Source organism: Cynara cardunculus, assembly GCF_001531365.2.
Source record: "Cynara cardunculus var. scolymus isolate 2C chromosome LG 15, CcrdV1, whole genome shotgun sequence".
Taxonomy (NCBI): domain Eukaryota; kingdom Viridiplantae; phylum Streptophyta; class Magnoliopsida; order Asterales; family Asteraceae; genus Cynara; species Cynara cardunculus.
Genome location: NC_037542.1, coordinates 14,787,294 through 14,801,950, shown reverse-complemented (window position 1 = coordinate 14,801,950; position 14,657 = coordinate 14,787,294). Strand labels below are relative to the sequence as shown.

The window sequence follows — 14,657 nt, the reverse complement described above, 5'->3', positions numbered from 1 at the left end:
AATAATATAATTTTTTATAAATATAATAATTAAACATTTTGTTAGAACTCAATGATTATCTTAATATTTTAAATTTTCTATATTTAAAATGGATGCTTATCAAGTATTTTATTATATTTATTTGAAGTTAGTTACACAAATTTAAAAATAAAGCTTTAATAAGTTGTACCTACACAAAATTACTTGTAATCTTGAATTTTAAGTAATATGCATCAATAAACAATACTCCACACATAAAAAGTGGGTTTTAAGAATTTTTGTCAAATACTTTATAATATAGTACAATAATTGAAAATCAAATATATTTGTTTTCCAAGAATAAATATATGCACATTATATGTATTTATATACAGTATATACATGATATATTAGATAAGATAAAATTTTAATCGGGTCGGAGCATAATTATGGGTATTTAAATGAAACAAATTATTAATCACTTTTAATATGTGTTAAAACCAACATAAACGAGACCAAAATTTCAAAAACCAACAAAAAGCAAATTCCAACTGAACAAACTGAAAGTAAATTAATTGGATAATAGTTGAATAATCATTAAATGGATGACTGAATGGTCAAAGGATGATTAATTGGATGTTGGTTCGGTTTGTTTTGATTAGTTTTAGACTACCATCAAAGAAAAGATCGATCCAAATTGGATGTTGAAAATTTCAATCTGGTCCGTTTAAATTACAATTGATATCAAATTATGGTTGGTCAATTTTAATTGGATCGGTAGGTTCCAATTGAATCAGTTGATTTTCTACACACTCCTATCCAATTCTAGTCGTATCAAATATTAGACAGGTTCATGTCCAGTTCAATCACGTCCCATACAGTCATATTCTCTCATTATATCCAATCTAGTCATGTATGCGTACCAAAGGTTATATAAAGGTGATAAGAATGCAATAAAAAGTTTAGGGGCTGTTTGTAGCATATTTTGATATTATAGGTATGCTAAGTGTAACATTCTGTTAACTCTGAACAAAAGAGTTCGCGCTCTCTAATACAAAAGTTTCCCACTCTCATTTTCCCTCCTTTCACGTTCCCCTCTCTCTCCATTTTTCTAGGGTTTCCAAAACCCCCAAATCTTACACCCGGTAAAGATCTGTAATTAGCCTTCATCGTATCAAAATTATGGCTATGAAACTGACGGAAGGCGCAATATCGCTGTTATCCACTGGGAGATGGGATACGCCGGACGTGAAACCTGTGCTTCAAGTGGTGGATATTCGGACTGTTCAGACGCAGACTCCTCCAGCCGGAGGTGTAGAAAAACAGGAGAGGTACCGGCTTTTGTTATCTGATGGATCGTTTCATCAGCAAGGGATGCTTGCTACTCAGCGTAACGACTTGGTTAGATCTCAGCAGTTGCAGAAGGGCTCAATTGTTCAATTGACCGAGTTCGTCTGTAATACGATCCGTGACCGCATGTACGCACTATCTTTATTCGTTTATGATTCCTTATGTATGTGTGAAGTTAATGTTAGTCGAAGCTTTCCAAGGAATTGAAGAAGTAGTTTCTTTTTCATCGATTTTTCAGACCGATTAAGGTAGTAATTCTTTTGTGCATGTGATCTTTCACATAAAAATTCACCTATTATCTAAAAAACGGAAGAGGCTCGCCTGAGATATAGTTGGTGGCTTTGTGAGGCGACACACAAACAAATATATGTATCATGCTTCTTCCTAATATTACTCTTGTTACTGTAAATAGAATTTTGAAAGATACTCGATGGATTAAAAGAAATGTCTTTTTTTCCTTCTTTTGTATGGAAGAGAAGTGCACTTTTTAAATGGGTAAGGTGTATTTTATGGTGTTAATACACCTTACCCATTTACGTTGTAGATTCTTGCCAAACGCTTTATACATTCGTATGCTTTGTTCCATGATAGCAACTAACATTTTCACAGAACACACGTTTATATGCTGTGTTCCATGATATCAACAAACATTTTCACAGAACATATCAGTTTATCTAGCCGTAGTTGATCTTTGAAATTGAGAAATGTGTTTGTTATCTTTTATGATAACTTCAATTAGAGGTGTCGCCTGTCGCCTTTGAAGATGCTCATGAATAAGAACTGTTCCATCTATAAATTTTCAGTTTAAAGAGTGAGAATCTACATGGGTGGGAGGGGCATGAGAGCTGGTAGTATATTATTGCTGCTTGAGAGTGGGTCTATACGAGAGCTAAAATGTATGAAGGTTGAATAGAGAATCTAGTTAATTGCATATTTGTATGACCTTGTTTTGTTACCATCTGTAGGAATCATGAATGTGATAGTAATACATCTGAAAGTTTAGTTACTTGCCTTCTACCTCTTTAACTGATCTCACCACTTACAGTAGGTACACAATATAGGCAAATGCATTTATTGATGTGTGGCAGTGTGGGTCGTTTCACTTGATCGGCTAAGGTTAACAAACACAGTGGGTTTTACTGGTCTCTTGAAATTGTAGAAAGAAAGAACAATTTCTTTCTGTGCAATAAATTGTTCAGAAATTCAGCTTCTAGTTTTGTTAAGACACAGCTTAGATTAAAATTGGCTGGACAAAGATGGGAATTAATATTTTTTGGGGGGAAGATTGACGGCGTGATCTAGTTGAAGAAAAGAATAAGGGAAAATTGTTTTTGAGATGGTCAGTCAACTTCTATGTGGACTCTTAACTACACTGGTGGGGATGCAAGGATCCAGTTAGACAAAGAGAGTGTGTTGTGAGAGGTAGATTCGAGTTGAGATGAATTTGGATATCGTTGCTATCCTATTGGTGGCACTTAAGCTTATTTTACTTGTTTATCATTTCAGATGGATCTTTATTTTAGTGTAACTAGTTTGGGACAAGAGGCTTTATTTGTAGCAACTAGTAATTAGATATCTGAATCTCTTTTCTAGAAGCGTAATAGGCATATTTCTGTGGGCTTTGAAAATAAATTATTTTCTTATATTCAATTTTTAGTCCTTTTCATGGAAAAAGAACTTCCTATTGGCTATTTGTACTATTTATTACTTTTTCCATTGTCATGGACATATAAAGTTTTGCAATTGTTGTACAAAAGTTTCGTCTGACAGCTTTTCATTTGCTTTTTCAGCATTATTATAATCATCAACCTTGATGTGATTCTTGAAACGTGTGATCTTATTGGTGATTCAAAACCATGCACACTTTGTCCCCTCAAGGGGCCTCCTACATCAGTGGCTGCAGCACCTATGCAGTTCCAGTCCATCAATCAACCAGCAACAAGTATGGGTAGTCCTCAAACCTTCATGGGCGGTGTTTCACTTGCTGGCTCTGTTCCACGCCCTAATCTTAATGCCAGCTCTTCAATTTTCCCTCCTCAACAGGAGCATAGCACAGGTTTAAATTCTTACGGCAACTCAACGAGTAACCATCCTGGTTCAGGACGATTTAATTTGGCACATGCACCGCCTTCTATGCTTCCAAAACCAGATTCTGTTACTTCTACTTCACGTCCGCCTGCAAACAGTTATGTGCGTCCAGTCCAACCTACATATAATCAACCCCCTCCTATGTATATGAACAGGGGACCTATGGCAAAAAATGAGGCCCCTCCTAGGATTATCCCCATTGCTGCTCTGAACCCATATCAAGGTAGGTGGACAATTAAAGCTAGGGTGACTGCAAAAGCAGAACTTAGACGCTATAACAATGCAAAGGGAGATGGAAAAGTTTTTTCTTTTGACCTTCTCGATTCTGATGGTGGAGAAATAAGAACAACATGCTTCAATGCTGTGGCTGATGAATTTTACAACCAAGTTGAGGTTGGTAAAGTTTATTATATTTCAAAAGGCAGTGTGAAACCTGCTCAAAAAGCTTTTAATCACTTGAAGAACGACCATGAAATTATGCTGGACAGTACGTCAACGATACAGCCTTGCATTGATGATGACACTTCAATTCCACAACAGCAATTTCATTTCCGTTCCATTGCTGAGATTGAAGGCTTAGATAACAATAGTATTTTGGATATCATTGGTGTAGTTTCTAGTATCACCCCTTCATCCTCCATAATGAGGAAAAACGGTACTGAAACCCAAAAAAGAACCCTTCAGCTGAAGGACATGTCTGGAAGAAGTATCGAGGTAACTTTATGGGGAAACTTTTGCAGCACAGAAGGCCAGACACTCCAACAGATGTGTGATTCTGGAGTATTTCCTGTTTTGGCTGTGAAGTCTGCTAGAGTGAGCGAGTTCAATGGTAAGTCCGTAGGGACCATATCCACAAGCCAATTATTAATAGAACCTGATTTTCCAGAGGCCAGCAAACTCAAAGCATGGTTCGATAATGTTGGGAGGAATACCCCTTCTGTTTCTCTATCCAAGGATACTATTGGCCGGACAGATGTACGAAAAACTGTATCCCAAATTAAAGATGAAAAGCTAGGGACCTCTGAGAAGCCAGACTGGATCACAGTCAGTGCCACCATATGGCATATGAAAGTTGAAAACTTTTGCTACACAGCATGCCCCCTCATGATAGGTGATCGACAATGTAACAAAAAAGTTACAAATAATGGAGATGGAAAATGGCGTTGTGATAGGTGTGATCAGACTGTCGAACAATGTGATTACAGATATATCCTGCAGTTTCAAATACAAGACCATACTGGTATAACATGGGTAACTGCATTTCAAGAAAGCGGCGAGGAGATAATGGGTGTTTCTGCAAAAGATTTGTATTGCATAAAATATGAAGAGCAAGATGACGAGAGATTCACAGAAACCATACGGAATGTCCTCTGTACTAAATGTAATTTCAAGTTAAAAGTGAAGGAAGAGATATTCAGCGACGAACAGCGTGTGAAGTGCACTGTTGTCAAAGCTGAGAAGATAAAATTTTCATCCGACACAAGCTTTTTTCTTGATTTGCTTAAAAAAGAGGAACCAAATTCTTTGGGCCCAAAGATGGAAACCCCCATTTTAGGTTCTAATCTTGATCCCCCAAATGCTGGATTTAAAGAGTCTGCTCCCTTTACCAATTACATGGGGAGTGCTAGTGGTGCTGCTTTACCAGCAAGTCAGATGGGTCACTATGTGAATCCATATGGAGGTTCCAGGCTTGGTACTAGCTGCAACAGCTGTGGTGGCATAGGCCATAACTCTACAAACTGTCCAAGTGTTGTAAATGCCCAAGGATACACCTCTGGAGGAAGATTTAACAGTATGCCTTCTGTGCCTTCTGGAGGTGGAAATGCTGCTGTATCAGGTGAGTGTTATAAATGCCATCAACCTGGACATTGGGCCAGAGACTGTCCTGGTGTGAATAATGTTTCTTCAGGCTATGGTAATGGAAATGTGGCTTCAGGAAATATGGGAGCACGTCTGGGTAATAGGTCCGTTGGTGGTTATTGACTTTTAGAGGTATGCATTCATATACCCCTCTCTTACACCACACACTGGACTACCACATGTGATGTGCTAATGACCTCATATGACAAAAATGAAATAATAAATTTCGGATACCCTTGATTTTGTTCTACATATCACCTGCTTTCTGTAATGGCATGTGAATGGGTTGGTGGACTCGAATCTCATGAACTAGGAGACTAAATGTGTACTATCACAAAGAAAAAGGAATCCACAGAGGGATCAATACAAAATTCTTTTGGCAACCATTGTATCGACATTTGGGCCAAGTAGCCCGTAAGATCTATGCCAAGCACCTGCTTTCACATTGTCCAGGCAAATTTTATGTTTTTTGGCCAACCTCTCTTGGGATTTGATTACACCTAGTTGGAGCTAAATATGTTGTAGGTGTGGTTGGTATGTGCAAGTGAGTCGTGTATTAAGAAAACAATTAACAGCAGCCAAGTCTAAGGTTTTGTTGGCTTTTTTACCAATTTTATCATGAACTTGGGCAAATACTTTGCAAGACTTTTGAAATGATGGGTGAAAATTTGAAGTACAGATAGAGGTTTTGGCCATATAACATATGAACCTTTTACAAAACCGACTTAAGAAAATATAAGCCTTTAGTGTATTTTCAAGTTTTTATGGGCATACTATTTTACCCTAGAGGCATGTTTAACGCCAGAGGCAGATGGAGGTCATTGAGTTCAAAAAAATTAGAAGGTCAAGGTTCTAATTGAAAACTCATTCAACGACCCATGTAACATGTGTTTGGAATTTTTTTCCTTATAGTTGCGGCTCTACTGTTAAATATTGATGTCGGTTTATTGAAAATGAGTATTGGCTTATTATGTGCATGCAGATTCTTGTAGCAATAAAGCCAGGTGTCTCAGTTTTGGGCAAAAGTTTTGGTGTTTCTAACTCGGATAGAGCAGAATGGCGCACTGGTAAGCTTGGATCATTAGATATGTTTATTTGCAAGTAATGGTGTTTTCTTGTGTTGGGTAGCAGGCAATGTTTGTGTATATAGATTGTTTATGTCTTGTAAATTTTGATCTATGTGATCCATATACAACTTCTGCTACTTGTGGAAACTTATTAGGTGAATTTGATGCTTTTACTTTTGGCTGTGGGATTACATAAACAATGGTGCTTATATAAGTATTTCTCATATTAGTACTGATACTAGTCATGGTGTGTGTTGGAGTCACAATAGCTACACATCCTCATGCTCAGTGTAAGAGGTCTTTTAGAGAGTGATTCAAACGGGTTTCATATATTCTCACATGATATAAAAGTCAGGGTTTGAAACATCTAGGATGTGTTTGGTATGCCAGGGGATTGGACAAAATTGAACTGGCGAGGATGAGATAGGTAGGTGAAAGAATTGTGCAAGGTTTTAGGGTTTTAATTTAGATGCAGGTAGTGTAGTAAGTTATGAAGCCTGTCCCATCTCATTGATTTTTGTTCCGTCTATTTTGGTGGGATAGATAAAATGCATTTTATTATGCTTAATTCTATTTGGTCCTAATTTAATTGTCACAGCGAATGTGAGACAGTAGGGACTTGACACACTCTTTCATTTTCGTTTTAGGGGTCAAGGGGCATGGTTTATGGAGTCTCACATCGGTTTGACATAGAATACCAACTTCTCTATATGTTAGGAACTTCTTTTCTTCATGAGAGGGTTTTTAAGCATTATTTAGAGGGGTTTCACATGTTCTCCCGTCAAGTTTGCCGAGTTTGGCTTTTGATTTTGTTATTTTCAAAGTTATCAGTTATGATTAAACATCATCACGTACAGGTTTCACAAAAACTCTCCCACTCAAGAATACGTTGCTGGTCGTTGAGATATTCACTTTTTCGTACTTTGTTTGACGATGTAAACATTTTCTGTGTTTTTTAAACAAAAATACAATTAAAAAATTTCATGTGTGTAAATTGAATATATATTAAACAAACATTTTATGAAACAAATATATTAAATTGTAGTCTTGGGTCGAAAAAATCATGTAAATAATTTTTAGGTTAATAATTCTCAGAATTATCACAATATATACGGTTTATAAATGATTAAAAATCATAAGAATCAATAATATAAAATAAAATAATAAAATTTAGAACATTCGTATGTTTTTTTGATAGACATTCAGACATCTTTCCATTAGCTTAATACCTTTTATTTTTCAGTCGTCTTTCCATAGCCCACATTTTGACACATTGTTATTCCATTGACTGTAAATAGGATTTGGTGGTTCAGCACCACAAAAAGAGGTTTTCAAAGCAATTTGTCTTCGCCATTCATAATTATACTTTCACGACTAAGTTAAAAAGGGTAGATCACTCTCTATACCGTTTCCACTGTATCGGTCCCACTAGTAGTAGATGCATCTTTAAGGTGAATCAAAAGTTCATGAAGTCACAGGTTTGATTGGAGGGAGAAGTCGACATGGTTTGATGGATGAGAAAGTCAATTAAGTCGATTTCAGGAAAAAAAATGCATTTTTTTCAAATTGAATCGACCTTGACTTTTTGAGGAAAACACAAGACTATATCTTACGACCGACATGTTTTTAGTTGAATTTTGTCAACGATTTTTTTTGGTTGATTTCATAAAATGTTCCAACGTTTTGTATTTGATATTGATTGACCTCTTTTTTAGGGTTTCAATTTCGTTTCCTTGTGCATTTAGAACCCCTAGTATCAAATAGAATGTTTTGCAAATCAAAATTAATCGAACAAACCAAGAGGAAAAAACTTGTATTTTTTGGGAAAGGTAATCATCAAGAACATGACGATTCATAAGAAGATGTAATTAATCAACAAAAAATGGAAACAAATTTTAAAATGTTGATGAAATTAATAGAGAATCCAATGTGTCGTTAAATTTGATTCAAGGGTTTATGAAAGTGATTTAGGATTAAAATAGATTAGAGTAAAAATAAAAGCTATTAGGTTTTTAGTTTTGAAAAAAAAAATTAAAAATTTGTCATAGGTAAGGATCAAACCAAAAAAATACCAAAGGGCCTTTGGCCTAGCGATATCAAAGACCTTCTAAAAGATTAAGGGTTCAAACCTCACCAGAGGTAAAGAGGATGTGTGGGATTATTTGTTGCATTTTACATAAATATTATATACTAAAAAAAAGGATCAAACCAAAAACCTCCTATATGGGGAGTAAAACAGCTAATATAGAAACTCTCTCAAGGATCATTTGACCACACCATAAATTAGTTAAACAAAATAGAACACATAACCCGTTAAGATGTCACATTATCCAGAACATCATTCACTCGGTAACATTTCCAGACCCGACTCCGTGTGAGATTTATTGGGTTTGTTTTGTCTGGTTTCATAAGCAGTATAAATTGATGGTATATTTACTGGCGACATTGAACACAACGGACACAGTTTGTGGTTACGTATATAATTATCATCTCGGAAACAGAAATGACGACAAATTGTAACTAAAAAAGCCACACAGCTTTTGCCAGAAAACAGAAGAGGTCAATTCGGAAGCTGATATATCCACCATATTTTGATAAGAATAACATGTGTACGATCGATGTGAAGAGATATAGATAAGCATTTACTTGGAGAGATCAGGCCGTTTGCGTTTTGAATAGAACTTGTCATTTCTCCGCATGTAGAATATGAACCGGTAGGTCTAGTTTCCGCTAGCAAGATTCAGTTTTTGTAGCTTTGCTTTCGCTGTATCAAGTTGTTCTGTTTCATAGAAATGATAAAATGTTAATAACAGTAAAAAGTAGCGAAAGTAACAGCAGCATATGCATATAAGAAGACATGATCCTACGCTGTTCGGATGCTGTGGCCTGTTGGGCACTTGTACGGAAGAAAATGTTCCCATTTTTCTGATAAACGGCCTGTAGTCAAGAAACATTAATCAAATTTCTGTAGCTTGAAGATAACGACAGCAAGAATAACAAAACATACATATTCTTATTCACACCACAGAGGCAATAATCGGGAATGTATATATCAACATACACATGGAAAGATGTTGAATTTTTTGTTAGCCATAAGAATGAAACAAGCCCTTAGAGCATCTCCAATGGGGATTCTTATAAGAACCTACTTTTTGTACTTCTTATTGCTAACATCACTTCCAACTCATCAAATTAAGAACCTAGATAAAGACCCACAATGGTAGTTCTTATAAGAACCTCTTTTGTAGATCCCAGATAATAATATATACATATAGGATTAGGTTCCGGTGAGGATGAAAGTCATGATGAGAAGGGTAAGAAGGGATTTCCACCATTGGATCAATCCTAATTGAAGAGAACCATTACATCTACACCAATGAGATGCACTAGATCAATTCTCTTCTAAAGCGCAATTCATGGGTTGTTTTGTGATACCAAACAACTAGATCATAACTTACATTTACAGTCATAGATCCAGAACTAGCTAATTCACTCCTTCATATGTAATCAAAGAAAAACTCTTGACATTTTCCACCCAGATTTAAAGGAAATGGCCATTTTTGCTCCTTCTCCACTTTATGGCTACCTTTTCAACCAATTGACTGAAATAGCCAAGATTTCGCACGTAGCATTTTAGCAACATACGAAATCCACTTTCTAATATGATATTTATAAAGTAGAAATTTTGCAAGTTGCTAAAGTGTTACTTGCGAAATGCTACCGCGGAAGTGCCATTTAAGCAAGTGGTGCTTGTAACGTAGCATTTCACAATTAACACTTTACCAAGTTGCTAAATTGGTACTTTATAAATATTAAATTCATAACAAGTAGATATCATAAGTTGCTAAAAGAGTTACTTGCGAAATCTTGGCTATTTCGGTCAAATGATTAGAAAAGCGACTACAAAATGAATTGCGGAGTCTAGAATGGCTATTTTTGGACAATTTCCCCAGATTTATTTTCACTCCTTTATATAATCATTGTGGCCATGAGTAAATCCCTAGAAATTAACAAAATCATCTCCAAACTTACCAATCCTTTCCCCTGAATATGTGTGTAATTATGGGAAGAGTGAATCTTTCTACAATAGAAAATGTATTGAACTTGGTGGTTACAACTATGGAATCCAATGATTTCATTTGAAGCGAAAATTGATGTTCGAGTTCCCAAATCAAAAGCCGGCGAGGGAGAGGGCATAAATTAGGTGATCAACGGAATCGAAAATACATTCAACATTAGTAAGCAATATGAAATAGGTACCCTAGGCCTAGAGGAAGAGAGCGCAGCGAGCTCGGCTATGGAAACCTCGTGACTCCTTATCTGTATGCAATCAAATCAACATACATTCAAACTCTTCGGAAGCATCATGATCTATAATTTCTGAACTAAACTTCAACTCGACAAAGATAAACAAAAGAGAAAGGTGAACCTTCTTAAGAAGTGAATGAGTAGAATCCTCAGCAGCAGCCATGGAGGATGCAGGTGAAGAAGTCGCCATTGTTTTCGTCCTTCGCTCCTTCAGTTTCAGCCTTTCAGGTAGTATCAAAATTCATCGATCATCGTCGTCATATTTAAAGTACATGGATTTGGGCTGGCCCGTTTGGCTGGCCCAAAATCCAGATGTGATGTTTTCCATAATGAATGTGATTTGAAAATTGCTCGGTACTACCTTCCTAAGTAGAGTCGTCCCTTGGCATGTTAAATGTGAGATTTTGAACAGAATCTTCGAAAATTTGGGGCCCAAATTTGCCAGTTCTTTATCGACCTGTGTAAAACTATAGCCGAAATTATTTATGTTTAAATCATTAATTGTTTAGTTTTAGGTTCAAATCATTAATGGTTTAGGTTTAGTTCCAGATTGTTAATCGTTTTAGATTTAGTTCATTTTTATTCTTAACATATATTCTATTTTATCTCATTTATGCAATGTAATCAAAAGTTTTGGATGTAACAGGGCTTCCAAAAATATTGGAACGTCCTTGTTCATAAGTAGCAACTCCTCAACTTACGAGTGGTCAAAATGTAGAAATGTAAATTTTTAAACATGTTTTGCAAATACATGGACCAAATATATAAATTAGTCTCAATGGACCTATAACTAATTTACATATTTGATCCTCGTACTTGCATATCATGATCAAAAACTTCTTTTTTTTACACTTTGTCTCCTCTGTAAGTTGAGAAGTTGCTACTTGCAGAAGTAGCGGTATTTTGAAATTTTAGAAAAGAAATGACCAAGAGATAAATGTGTTAGGCTGAAATAGCTATTTTGAGCTGTTTCTCTTTTAAATTTCAGAATTACTCAGGGAAAAATGTATCAAAATGTGATGGAGTTTGATATAATTTTCATTTAGTGTAAAGCTTTTTTCCAAAGATTTATATAACAAAATTCCAAAGTTTCTTATTTTTGTACCGTTTGGACTGAAAAACAGACTGATATGTAAATTGTAACATTTTATAACATGAATATTTGTTTTTTAAAATGGTTACGACAAAGTGGGATGAACTGTCAAAGACCTTCCAGCCTAGTGGTAAAGGTTTGGGCATGGCATAGTCATGAACTCGAGTTCGAACCCTGGGAGGGGAGTGTTGGCGACATTTAAGTGGGGCCATGTTTAGCCTCCAAATTTGCCGGGGATTAGTCGGGCTTTGGCCCGGACACCCTTACNAAGTGGGGCCATGTTTAGCCTCCAAATTTGCCGGGGATTAGTCGGGCTTTGGCCCGGACACCCTTACAAAAAAAAAAAAAAAAAAAAGTGGGATGAACTTAAAAATAACGTAATCAAACAAGATCAGCAGGTTGCCAATTAAAATGAGAAAAAATTGAAACTTTGTTATACTCGGTCGAGAAAAATTAATCTTTATTTATATTAAATAGGAACTAAGAGAATATCGTTGTATTTTTATACATGTTTCTCATTGAATAATTATTTAGAGATGTTTGGACGTGTTGAAAAATAGTGGTCGTGATTTTATAATCTGTAATGCAGTGATCTGCTGTTCTAATTTTTAAGATTGGGAGTATATCCAATAAGTATGCGATATTTTTATACATGTTTCTCATTGAATAATTATTAAGTGGTCAGAACTCAAAATAATTAAGTGGCTCTCATTATATAGTGCAAAATGAAATATAATTGTTTGGTAACTGTTTACAATGAAATTAGAATGTTGAATGGTTAAGGGAGGCCCACGATACAAAATCATTCAGTGGATTTTAGAACCATTAAAAAAACAAACTTTTTTTTTGTCAAACAAAATTCACCTCTTAATGATTCAGAGATTGCCTCTTCTTAGAACTATTACGAGGTAATCAAACAACCTTTTAATTAAAGTTATGGATAGTCGAGTCAATTTAGTATTTATTTTTTTAAAAAAATTATTTTTTCAACTGTTTGTCTTGTACAATATGAAATAACTGAAATCATATAATAAGGTACCGGACAATTTAAAAAGATAAAAAGTTATATGAAATCGTAAAATATCATAAAAAATATTACATAGAAACTGACATGAGATAAAATGACTGTACACCAGTTATAAAATTTAAAGACGTTTGATTAATGGAGAAATAAGTATCGGTCCACTGATTCAACTAGAAATACATATTATTCAAACTGAACGTCCAATCTCAACTAATTAATTACCTAACATTGGTCCGTACCTGTTTTCTTGGTTTTATTTTCTCAAAAAATCCGTTTCTTTCACATAAGCAAGTCCAATCATACACATCTTTTCAAAAACCGATTTATTTATGGCTTTGACTGGTCATTGATCTATGCAGTATAATTTTCTAGGACCGAATCCAGAACCTATCCATCTATCATGTATTTGGGTAAAATCGTCTCACGTCCTCACCTCTTTGCCAACTAAGCTACATTTCAGACACGTTTTTTATCCCATATTTAAAATGAAACTCATCATTTATTTATTTTCCCGTTTCCTTTATTTTAACTCCCACAAAATTTTAAGAGTATAAATTTCTTCTTCTTTTTTATATGTTCCTCTTTTTTATCGGTTATTCTTTTGTCTTTATAAATAAAAAATGAAATAACGTTAAAAGTCAACCAATTTAACCAACTCAATTGATTATATCTATAAATAATCATTTAATTTAATATTATAAATTCCAACTTGTTATAATCGTTTATTTCGATACATTTAATAACAGATAGATGAATTAAATAATGTAACATCTTTATCCATGAATATCACGTTCAATTCGCATGATCATGTTCATGGTCATGCCTCATGCTACAAATGAAACGACACTGTCACCATAGCTTTCAGTTCAATGCATCGACTCATCCAGAATCTCTTTCTTTCATCAACACTGCACATGTTCAATTCAAATGCCAAAAAGAAAACATTACGTATTTGTAATTTCCTTACGTTAGATTATATTAATTTAATTTTAAAACGTAAATACGTATTTGATGTAAAGATTATAGATATTGATCCGTAAAATTACTGATGTGCCAAGTAAATTTTAGTATGATGAGTTATCATTTGATGTTTAATTTTCATATTTGTCATTCTTGTTTCTGATATATTTTCATGTCGAATATGAAATTATCAAAAGAGCGTACTGTGAAAAGGAAAAAAAATTGGTGGTGCGTGTTTGTAGAGTTTTCTAATCTAACCAATCAACAATCACAAAAATTATCTGATGAACGTTGCTCGTCTGCTAAATTTTGTTTATCCAGTATTTTTTTGAGATTTTACAAGAAAACTTTTATCAAAACCCATTTTATTAATTTCTTCCTTTGTTTGCTTTTTATAAAATTGTGATAAATGATTCAAGGATTCCGTTATTGGTTGGTCAAAAGATACGTAAGACTTGTAAGGGAAGATATGAACGACTTTATCAGATTGTGTCAATTTTATTAACTTGGATATCCAATTCATTATGCGAGCCGACTAGTCCCAGGGCAACCACCTGCTTTACAGATAGCCCGGAGTCACCGCATTTGAACCTACGTGGACACAAAGAGATTTTTATTCCTTATTGGATTTGAATTTGAGACCTCCTTATACTTTTGACCTTTAGAGCGAAGTTCAAACTAATCAGATACCATCTTTATCGTTGATTGTGTCAATTTATCGATCAAACAGAAGAAAAGAAGTAGATAGAAATTAGGTGAGTAAACATACCGATGAGGTCAATATGACGTTTTCAAAGTTATGTTTTTATATTATTTAATTCATGATCCAAAAAGAAATCAAAGAATAAACTTTTACAACTCTTTAGGCAACTAAATCAAAGACTACAATTTATTAAGGGAGTGATATATATATATATATATATATATATATATATATATATATATATAT

At 34.6% G+C, this 14,657-nt stretch overlaps 2 protein-coding genes across 2 annotated transcripts; one reads left to right on the top strand and one right to left on the bottom strand.

Annotated features, from left to right (window-relative positions):
- The first annotated feature begins 1,071 nt into the window (after positions 1-1,071).
- On the top strand, positions 1,072-6,503 carry LOC112527238 (replication protein A 70 kDa DNA-binding subunit A-like). Its single transcript, XM_025137730.1, has 3 exons — positions 1,072-1,436; positions 3,099-5,388; positions 6,239-6,503. Exons 1-2 carry the CDS (start codon positions 1,141-1,143, stop codon positions 5,377-5,379), a joined length of 2,577 nt encoding a protein of 858 aa, XP_024993498.1. The 5' UTR covers positions 1,072-1,140; the 3' UTR covers positions 5,380-5,388; positions 6,239-6,503.
- Positions 6,504-8,768: 2,265 nt separating this feature from the next.
- LOC112527946 lies at positions 8,769-10,859 on the bottom strand. The gene is made up of 4 exons (XM_025138810.1): positions 10,753-10,859; positions 10,584-10,643; positions 9,191-9,260; positions 8,769-9,102 (listed from the first exon to the last, which is right to left on the bottom strand). Exons 1-4 carry the CDS (start codon positions 10,819-10,821, stop codon positions 9,044-9,046), a joined length of 258 nt encoding a protein of 85 aa, XP_024994578.1. The 5' UTR covers positions 10,822-10,859; the 3' UTR covers positions 8,769-9,043.
- Positions 10,860-14,657: the final 3,798 nt, after the last annotated feature.

Coding starts and splice junctions, on each gene's coding strand:
- LOC112527238 (XM_025137730.1), top strand. CDS start 1,141: ATGGCTATGAAACTGACGGAAGGCGCAATATCGCTGTTATCCACTGGG. Junction 1,437..3,098: donor AATACGATCCGTGACCGCAT/GTACGCACTATC, acceptor TTGCTTTTTCAG/CATTATTATAATCATCAACC.
- LOC112527946 (XM_025138810.1), bottom strand. CDS start 10,821: ATGGCGACTTCTTCACCTGCATCCTCCATGGCTGCTGCTGAGGATTCT. Junction 9,261..10,583: donor TCTCTTCCTCTAGGCCTAGG/GTACCTATTTCA, acceptor TCTTGACTACAG/GCCGTTTATCAGAAAAATGG. Junction 9,103..9,190: donor GGCCACAGCATCCGAACAGC/GTAGGATCATGT, acceptor TCTATGAAACAG/AACAACTTGATACAGCGAAA.